Genomic DNA, 10,961 nt, shown 5'->3' on the forward strand with positions numbered 1-10,961 from the left:
CACTACACACACACACACCCTGACGACACTACACACACACACACCCTGACGACACTACACACACACACACCCTGACGACACTACACACACACACACCCTGACGACACTACACACACACACACCCTGACGACACTACACACACACCCTGACGACACTACACACACCCTGACGACACTACACACACACACCCTGACAACACTACACTACACACACCCTGACAACACAACACTACAAACACACCCTGACAACACTACACACACCCTAACAACACTACACACACCCTGACGACACTACACACACACCCTGACGACACTACACACACACCCTGACGACACTACACACACACCCTGACGACACTACACACACCCTGACGACACTACACACACACACACCCTGACGACACTACACACACACACACCCTGACGACACTACACACACACACACCCTGACGACACTACACACACCCTGACAACACTACACACACACCCTGACAACACTACACACACACACACCCTGACAACACTACACACACACACCCTGACAACACAACACTACACACACACCCTGACAACACTACACACACCCTGACAACACTACACGCACCCTGACAACACTACACGCACCCTGACAACACTACACGCACCCTGACAACACTACACGCACCCTGACAACACTACACGCACCCTGACAACACTACACGCACCTTGACAACACTACACGCACCCTGACAACACTACACACGCACCCTGACAACACTACACACGCACCCTGACAACACTACACACGCACCCTGACAACACTACACACGCACCCTGACAACACTACACACACACCCTGACAACACTACACACACACACACACACCCTGACAACACTACACACACACCCTGACAACACTACACACACACCCTGACAACACTACACACACACCCTGACAACACTACACACACACACACACACCCTGACAACACTACACACACACCCTGACAACACTACACACACACCCTGACAACACTACACACACACCCTGACAACACTACACACACACACCCTGACAACACTACACACACACACCCTGACAACACTACACACACACCCTGACAACACTACACACACACCCTGACAACACTACACACACACCCTGACAACACTACACACACACCCTGACAACACTACACACACCCCGACAACACTACACACACACCCTGACAACACTACACACACCCTGACAACACTACACACACACCCTGACAACACTACACACACACCCTGACAACACAACACACACACCCTGACAACACAACACACACACCCTGACAACACTACACACACCCTGACAACACTACACACACACCCTGACAACACTACACACACACCCTGACAACACTACACACACACACCCTGACAACACTACACACACCCTGACAACACTACACACACACACACCCTGACAACACTACACACACCCTGACAACACTACACACACCCTGACAACACTACACACACACACACCCTGACAACACTACACACACACACACACCCTGACAACACTACACACACACACACCCTGACGACACTACACACACACCCTGACGACACTACACACACACCCTGACGACACTACACACACACACCCTGACGACACTACACACACACACACCCTGACGACACTACACACACACCCTGACGACACTACACTACACACACACCCTGACGACACTACACACACACACACCCTGACGACACTACACACACACACACCCTGACGACACTACACACACACACCCTGACGACACTACACACACACACCCTGACGACACTACACACACACACACCCTGACGACACTACACACACACACACCCTGACGACACTACACACACACACACCCTGACGACACTACACACACACACACCCCTGACGACACTACACACACACACACCCTGACGACACTACACACACACACACCCTGACGACACTACACACACACCCTGACGACACTACACACACCCTGACGACACTACACACACACACCCTGACAACACTACACTACACACACCCTGACAACACAACACTACAAACACACCCTGACAACACTACACACACCCTAACAACACTACACACACCCTGACGACACTACACACACACCCTGACGACACTACACACACACCCTGACGACACTACACACACACCCTGACGACACTACACACACCCTGACGACACTACACACACACACACCCTGACGACACTACACACACACACACCCTGACGACACTACACACACACACACCCTGACGACACTACACACACACACACCCTGACAACACTACACACACCCTGACAACACTACACACACACCCTGACAACACTACACACACACACACCCTGACAACACTACACACACACACCCTGACAACACAACACTACACACACACCCTGACAACACTACACACACCCTGACAACACTACACGCACCCTGACAACACTACACGCACCCTGACAACACTACACGCACCCTGACAACACTACACGCACCCTGACAACACTACACGCACCTTGACAACACTACACGCACCCTGACAACACTACACACGCACCCTGACAACACTACACACGCACCCTGACAACACTACACACGCACCCTGACGACACTACACACGCACCCTGACGACACTACACACGCACCCTGACGACACTACACACGCACCCTGACGACACTACACACACACACACCCTGACGACACTACACACACACACACCCTGACGACACTACACACACACCCTGACGACACTACACACACACACACCCTGACGACACTACACACACACACACCCTGACGACACTACACACACACACCCTGACGACACTACACACACACACCCTGACGACACTACACACACACACACCCTGACGACACTACACACACACACACCCAGACGACACAACACACACACACACCCTGACGACACTACACACACACACACCCTGACGACACTACACACACACACACCCTGACGACACTACACACACACACACCCTGACGACACTACACACACACACACCCTGACGACACTACACACACCCTGACGACACTACACACACACACCCTGACAACACTACACTACACACACCCTGACAACACAACACACACACCCTGACAACACTATACACACACACACGCTGACAACACTACACACACACCCTGACAACACTACACACACACCCTGACAACACTATACACACACATACCCTGACAACACTACACACACACACATACCCTGACAACACTACACACACATCCTGACAACACTACAGACACACACCCTGACAACACTACAGACACACACACCCTGACAACACTACAGACACACACACCCGGACAACACTACATACACACACACCCTGACAACACTACATACACACACACCCTGACAACACTACATACACACACACCCTGACAACACTACAGACACACACACACCCTGACAACACTACATACAGGGGTGGGAGGGTGGAGGAGAGAGACTGGGAGAGGAGGGGTGGGTGGGTGGAGGAGAGAGACTGGGAGGGGTGGGTAGGTGGAGGAGAGAGACTGGGAGAGTAGGGGTGGGTGGGTGGGTCGGTGGGTGGGGGAGAGAGACTGGGAGAGTAGGGGTGGGAGGGTGGAGGAGAGAGACTGGGAGAGTAGGGGTGGGAGGGTGGAGGAGAGAGACTGGGAGAGTAGGGGTGGGAGGGTGGAGGAGAGAGACTGGGAGAGTAGGGTGGGAGGGTGGAGGAGAGAGACTGGGAGAGGTGGGAGGGTGGAGGAGAGAGACTGGGAGAGGGAGGGTGGAGGAGAGAGACTGGGAGAGGGAGGGTGGAGGAGAGAGACTGGGAGAGGGAGGGTGGAGGAGAGAGACTGGGAGGGGTGGGAGGGTGGAGGAGAGAGAATGGGAGAGGAGGGGGTGGGAGGGTGGAGAAAGACTGGGAGAGGAGGGGTGGGAGGGTGGAGGAGAGAGACTGGGAGGGGTGGGTGGAGTAAAGAGACTGGGAGAGGAGGGGTGGGAGGGTGGAGGAGAGAGACTGGGAGAGGAGGGTTGGGAGGGTGGAGGAGAGAGACTGGGAGGGGTGGGTAGGTGGAGGAGAGAGACTGGGAGAGGAGGGGTGGGTAGGTGGAGGAGAGAGACTGGGAGAGGAGGGGTGGGTGGGTAGGTGGAGGAGAGAGACTGGGAGAGGAGGGGTGGGTGGGGTAGGTGGAGGAGAGAGACTGGGAGAGGAGGGGTGGGAGGGTGGAGGAGAGAGACTGGGAGAGGAGGGGTGGGTGGGTGGGTGGGTGGGGGAGAGAGACTGGGAGAGTAGGGGTGGGAGGGTGGAGGAGAGAGACTGGGAGAGGTGGGAGGGTGGAGGAGAGAGACTGGGAGAGGAGGGGTGGGTGGGTGGAGGAGAGAGACTGGGAGAGGGAGGGTGGAGGAGAGAGACTGGGAGAAGGAGGGTGGAGGAGAGAGACTGGGAGAGGGAGGGTGGAGGAGAGAGACTGGGAGAGGAGGGGTGGGAGGGAGGAGGAGAGAGAATGGGAGAGGAGGGGTGGGAGGGAGGAGGAGAGAGAATGGGAGAGGAGGGGTGGGAGGGTGGAGGAGAGAGACTGGGAGAGGAGGGGTGGGTAGGTGGAGAGAGAGAGACTGGGAGGGGTGGGTGGAGTAAAGAGACTGCGAGTGGAGGGGTGGGTGGGTGGAGGAGAGAGACTGGGAGAGGAGGGTTGGGAGGGTGGAGGAGAGAGACTGGGAGGGGTGGGTAGGTGGAGGAGAGAGACTGGGAGAGGAGGGGTGGGTAGGTGGAGGAGAGAGACTGGGAGAGGAGGGGTGGGTGGGGTAGGTGGAGGAGAGAGACTGGGAGAGGAGGGGTGGGTGGGGTAGGTGGAGGAGAGAGACTGGGAGAGGAGGGGTGGGTGGGTGGAGGAGAGAGACGGAGGGTGGAGGAGAGAGACTGGGAGAGGAGGGGTGGGTGGGTGGGGGACAGAGACTGGGAGAGTAGGGGTGGGAGGGTGGAGGAGAGAGACTGGGAGAGAAGGAGTGGGTGGGTGGAGGAGAGAGACTGGGAGAGGAGGGGGTGGGAGGGTGGAGGAGAGAGACTGGGAGAGGAGGGGTGGGTGGAGGAGAGAGACTGGGAGAGGAGGGGGTGGGTGGAGGAGACTGGGAGAGGGAGGGTGGAGGAGAGAGACTGGGAGAGGAGGGGTGGGAGGGTGGAGGAGAAAGAATGGGAGAGGAGGGGTGGGAGGGTGGAGAAGAGAGACTGGGAGAGGAGGGGTGGGTAGGTGGAGGAGAGAGAGAGACTGGGAGGGGTGGGTGGAGTAAAGAGACTGTGAGAGGAGGGGTGGGAGGGTGGAGGAGAAAGAATGGGAGAGGAGGGGTGGGAGGGTGGAGGAGAGAGACTGGGAGAGGAGGGGTGGGAGGGTGGAGGAGAGAGACTGGGAGGGGTGGGTAGGTGGAGGAGAGAGACTGGGAGAGGAGGGGTAGGTGGAGGAGAGAGACTGGGAGAGGAGGGGTGGGTGGGGTAGGTGGAGGAGAGAGACTGGGAGAGGAGGGTGGGTGGAGGAGAGAGACTGGGAGAGGAGGGGTGGGTGGAGGAGAGAGACTGGGAGAGGAGGGTGGGTGGAGGAGAGAGACTGGGAGAGGAGGGTGGGTGGAGGAGAGAGACTGGGAGAGGAGGGTGGGTGGAGGAGAGAGACTGGGAGAGGAGGGGTGGGAGGGTGGAGGAGAGAGACTGGGAGGGGTGGGTAGGTGGAGGAGAGAGACTGGGAGAGGAGGGGTAGGTGGAGGAGAGAGACTGGGAGAGGAGGGGTGGGTGGGGTAGGTGGAGGAGAGAGACTGGGAGAGGAGGGGTGGGTGGGGTAGGTGGAGGAGAGAGACTGGGAGAGGAGGGTGGGTGGAGGAGAGAGACTGGGAGAGGAGGGGTGGGTGGGGTAGGTGGAGGAGAGAGACTGGGAGAGGAGGGTGGGTGGAGGAGAGAGACTGGGAGAGGAGGGGTGGGTGGGGTAGGTAGAGTAGAGAGACTGGGAGAGGAGGGGTGGGGGAGGAGAGAGAAAGTTTATTCAGAAATCACACATTGATATGTGTTGGAAAGCCCAGCTGATAAAGAGCAGCAGTCTGGTTTGGGTTCAGTTTGCCGAAAGGAAAAGTAATGTCTCTGGACGGATGACCTGTTTCTAAACATACCTCTCTTTCTTTTTCTCCTTTTGCTTTAGGAAAAGGTGGAGGACGAGAGGAGCGATAAAGAAGAGACGGACGAGTCAGGGGAGGAAGAGGAGGGGGTGGAGAAGAAAAGTGTGGTGCAGAATGGTCACGCCGCTCACAACAACCACCGCAAGACGGAGTAATGAAAACGTGTGCCAGGAAGTAAGAGTGTGAAGAATTCACATCCCTCACTCAGCAGAGTGGGAGATATGGAGGGAAGGAGAGATATGGAGGGAAGGGGAGACATGGAGGGAAGGGGAAAGGGAGATATGGAGGGAAGGGGAAAGGGGGAGATGGAGGGAAGGGGAAAGGGAGAGATGGAGGGAAGGGGAAAGTGGGAGATGGAGGGAAGGGGAAAGGGAGAGATGGAGGGAAGGGGAGAGATGAGAGATGGAGGGAAGGGGAGAGATGAGAGATGGAGGGAAGGGGAGAGATGGAGAGATGGAGGGAAGGGGAGAGATGGAGAGATGGAGGGAAGGGGAGAGATGGAGAGATGGAGGGAAAGGGAGAGATGGAGGGAAGGGGAAAGGGAGAGATGGAGGGAAGGGGAAAGGGAGAGATGGAGGGAAAGGGAGAGATGGAGGGAAGGGAGAGATGGAGGGAAGGGGAAAGGGAGAGATGGAGGGAAGGGGAAAGGGAGAGATGGAGGGAAGAGGAAAAGGAGAGATGGAGGGAAGAGGAAAAGGAGAGATGGAGGGAAGGGGAAAGGGAGAGATGGAGGGAAGAGGAAAAGGAGAGATGGAGGGAAGAGGAAAAGGAGAGATGGAGGGAAGGGGAAAGGGAGAGATGGAGGGAAGAGGAAAGGGAGAGATGGAGGGAAGAGGAAAGGGAGAGATGGAGGGAAGGGGAAAGGGAGAGATGGAGGGAAGAGGAAAAGGAGAGATGGAGGGAAGAGGAAAGGGAGAGATGGAGGGAAGGGGAAAGGGAGAGATGGAGGGAAGAGGAAAAGGAGAGAGTGGTAGAGAAAATGGATGAAGGAGAAGGAAAGGCATTCCTAAAGCCTGAGAACTACAGGTAGACCTGTACCTGTGGTTAGATACACTGTACTACATTATAAACACTCAATCACACACACAATTTTGGATATACTACATTAATTGGCTTGGACCTGTTATTATAGCCCATTAATAACACACACACACACACACACACACGGTAATTCTCACGAAACTGTAATTAAAAAAAATAAATGTTGTCATTTTTCACAAAATGTCCTCTTGAATAACAGATTAGGATCTATACGTATCTATTTCATAATTATTATTAGTTTTTTTTTATCAGATATTATACTAACATTTTCATAAAATTCTCATTCGTTTTTGTCCAAAAAAGTTATAAATCAATATTTATATATTTTTTTAACATTGCTTCCCTAATGAAAATGCCTGAGACAAATAATTTTAAATTACAATTATCATAAAATGAAAATCAGACTTTTTCCCCAATTTGAGCTCTTTAGCTGTTTTCTAAGGACTACTCTATATGATGCATCATGGGTGATGAAATGTTTATTTAAAAACTGGAGTTTTATAGGAACTTGAAAAAAAATGGTAATGAGACATTTCCACAGACACTGCTTGTATGTAATAAATATTATAGTTTAATGTAGTATACATTTTTTATAATTTATGGAGAAACTGCAGTAACATATTTTGCTTTATTTAAATAAGTTAGGTTTTCTAAATATGTATTTTTATAAAATTACCATGAATTTAAACAGGAGGCATTTCAGTAATGAAAATGCATTTTTATTTTTTTTACATGACATTTTCCCCTAAAACTAGACATCTGTCCTAAGAATGATAGTTGATTTTTGCAGATGCATCATAGTTTTGTAACTCAATTTGTTCCAGACATTTTAAAACGGGTTTCATGAGAATACCTCACCACACACACACACAAGTTAAGGAATAGCATTGGGAACGTATGTGTGATTTCAGTCCCTCTAAAAGAGTGTTCAAAATGATGTGAATGGAAGAGAGGACAGAATGATGGGAAGGGGAGAAGAGAAGGAAGGGGAGAAGGAAGGGGAGAGGAGAGGGGAGGGGAGAAGGAAGGGGAGAGGGGAGGGGAGAAGGAAGGGGAGAGGGGAGAAGGAAGAGGAGAGGGAGAAGGAAGGGGAGAGGGGAGAAGGAAGGGGAGAGGGGAGAAGGAAGGGGAGAGCGAAGGGGAGAGGGGAGGGGAGAAGGAAGGGGAGAGGGGAGAAGGAAGGGGAGAGCGAAGGGGAGAGGGGAGAAGGAAGGGGAGAGGGGAGGGGAGAAGGAAGGGGAGAGGGGGAGGGGAGAAGGAAGGGGAGAGGGGAGAAGGAAGGGGAGAGGGGAGAAGGAAGGGGAGAGGGGAGGGGGGAGAAGGAAGGGGGAGGGGAGAAGGAAGGGGAGAGGTGAGAAGAGAAGGAAGGGGAGAGGTGAGGGGAGAAGGAAGGGGAGAGGGGAGGGGAGAAGGAAGGGGAGAGGGGAGGGGAGAAGGAAGGGGAGAGGGGAGGGGAGAAGGAAGGGGAGAGGTGAGAAGAGAAGGAAGGGGAGAGGTGAGAAGAGAAGGAAGGGGAGAAGAGAAGAAAGGGGAGAGGTGAGAAGGAAGGGGAGAGGTGAGAAGAGAAGGAAGGGGAGAGGGGAGGGGAGAAGGAAGGGGAGAGGGGAGGGGGAGAAGGAAGGGGAGAGGGGAGGGGAGAAGGAAGGGGAGAGGGGAGGGGAGAAGGAAGGGGAGAGGTGAGAAGAGAAGGAAGGGGAGAGGTGAGAAGAGAAGGAAGGGGAGAAGAGAAGAAAGGGGAGAGGTGAGAAGGAAGGGGAGAGGGGAGAAGGAAGGGGAGAAGAGAAGAAAGGGGAGAAGGAAGGGGAGGAGAGAAGAAAGGGGAGAAGGAAGGGGAGGAGAGAAGAAAGGGGAGAGGTGAGAAGGAAGGGGAGAGGTGAGAAGAGAAGGAAGGGGAGAAAGTGTGATGCTGCTTCTTGTATGGCTCTTCTTACTATACTCATGTGCCTTACAGCCAGACTATGGTGCTTTTACCTTGTTCTGTTATTTTTCACTCACCTTGTTGTTGCTCAACCTGCTATAAGCATGTTTTGTCCATGTGCCTTTATGTCCAATACTCCAGTTGCCATGAAAGACAGACTTTAGAAAAGAGACACAACAAGATTTAACCTGACACACAAATACACAATCATGTGAATGTGTCCTTGTGTGAATGTTGATTTGGGGCTGACATACAGATTCGCCGGCCCTGGTTTTTATGATTCTATGCAATGATGTTTTTTTCTGCTCAGTTCCTGAAGTGCATCTGAATGGGCGTTGTTTGGGACACCTCTAATCTTGTAGAAGCCATGCAGTAAGATAGTGAGGGAGTCTGGTTGTCTCCCTCACTGGTAGCATGGGTTTAAATACTGCACTGTATGGACCTTGATTTGAGGGCCTGTTAATAAACTGCTTTATGGAATGGTTAATAAACAATGTAATAATGTGAATAACTGGTTCATAAACGATGTAATCATGTTTATAAGCAGCTTATAAGCAGTCCTTCAAACAAAGTGTTGTGTGCCAGTGATAACGCTCTGTCTGTAGACACTCTCCGTTGACATTGGAGAGGAAAATACTGGTTATCAAACAGTTTTACACAGGCAGAACTTTATTTTCAGTATATTTCAATAGTTTTTTCAAAAACAAAAATTGCCATTGTAAATGTAAAGGCAAAAAACAACAGTCCAGCCAGTCAGGATCCCAAATAGAATGTCAATAATTCACTTTTTTTTAAAGCAATACTTTAACTGTTAGACCAGTTAAGACCAGTATGGACCAGTTAAGACCAGTATGGACCAGTTGTGGTTTCATTCCAGTGTGGTATGACGCATGTCTTCGACTAGAGATGCATTCAACTCCGCTAACGATTATGAAGCTCCCAACTCTGAGCTCCCACCAACAATCCGATTCACCAAGAATGTTCGACAACAGGAGTGAACTGTTCTATTCTATTGAAAACACTTGATTGTGTACTCTTTCTTCCAACAATGACCCTGTAAGGACTAAAGTTTTCTGCAAATGTTTGCAGAGTTGAATGCCAGTCTGGTTTGGTCCAGTCCAATCTGTTTCTGGGCACAATGATCCAGTAGAATCCTGACCCACACTGATGATATCATGCATCATGATGGATATTCATCGGGGGCCTGGATTGGTTGGTCAGAACAGGACATTTCTTCTCAGGAGACTGGAAAGGGCCATTGTAATTTAGGCTTTATTTACGGCAGATTGTTTAGGCCATACTGCCCCGGATTAGATTATCCCGTGTGTGTGGTATGTGTTTTTCTGTTATTCTAGAGTGATTTGAGGTATGATTCCTTTGAGAAACAGGTTTACAGTCATGTTTCATGTTTGACATCATTGTTTCAGAAAGGTTAGGATTTTTCTTGAGTTTGGATTTTAGCAACTCAATTGCTCAGTAAGCAAAAGTATGATACATGGAACAATGGAAGTGTTGTATTTTTATCATTGTATATTTTCAATTGTTGTTGTATGTTAAGTGCCTTATCTGTAATGTATGGGATAGCCTACCCTCTCACCTTTCTACCTTCTTCAGCTCCTCTCATCCTCATTCATCCTTTCTCCCTCTTTCTTTTCCTTCTTATTGTTCCCCACTCCTACTCATCCATCTCCTCCCTCATTCTGAGATCCTCCCCTCACAGCCTTTCACATCCCCATTCCAACCCTTGTTCATTTGTACTAACCTTGACCAATCTTCCTCTCTTCCCCCATCGCTTTGGAAAAACAGT

General features: G+C 51.7%; 1 protein-coding gene across 2 annotated transcripts in view; it reads left to right on the forward strand.

Annotated features, from left to right (window-relative positions):
• Positions 1-6,531, forward strand: part of LOC135520688 (ceramide synthase 2-like) — a 47,762-nt gene extending 41,231 nt beyond the window's left edge. Inside the window, exon 11 of one of the 2 annotated variants that reach the window (XM_064946424.1) lies at positions 6,219-6,512. In XM_064946424.1, the coding sequence (XP_064802496.1) occupies positions 6,219-6,350 (132 nt within the window). In that variant the 3' untranslated portion in view covers positions 6,351-6,512. Of the gene's footprint in view, positions 1-6,218 lie in introns of both variants that reach the window. The other variant, XM_064946425.1, reaches the window with a different exon arrangement.
• The last annotated feature ends 4,430 nt before the right edge of the window (positions 6,532-10,961 follow it).

The sequence above is a fragment of the Oncorhynchus masou genome, chromosome 29, assembly GCF_036934945.1.
Source record: "Oncorhynchus masou masou isolate Uvic2021 chromosome 29, UVic_Omas_1.1, whole genome shotgun sequence".
NCBI lineage: Eukaryota > Metazoa > Chordata > Actinopteri > Salmoniformes > Salmonidae > Oncorhynchus > Oncorhynchus masou.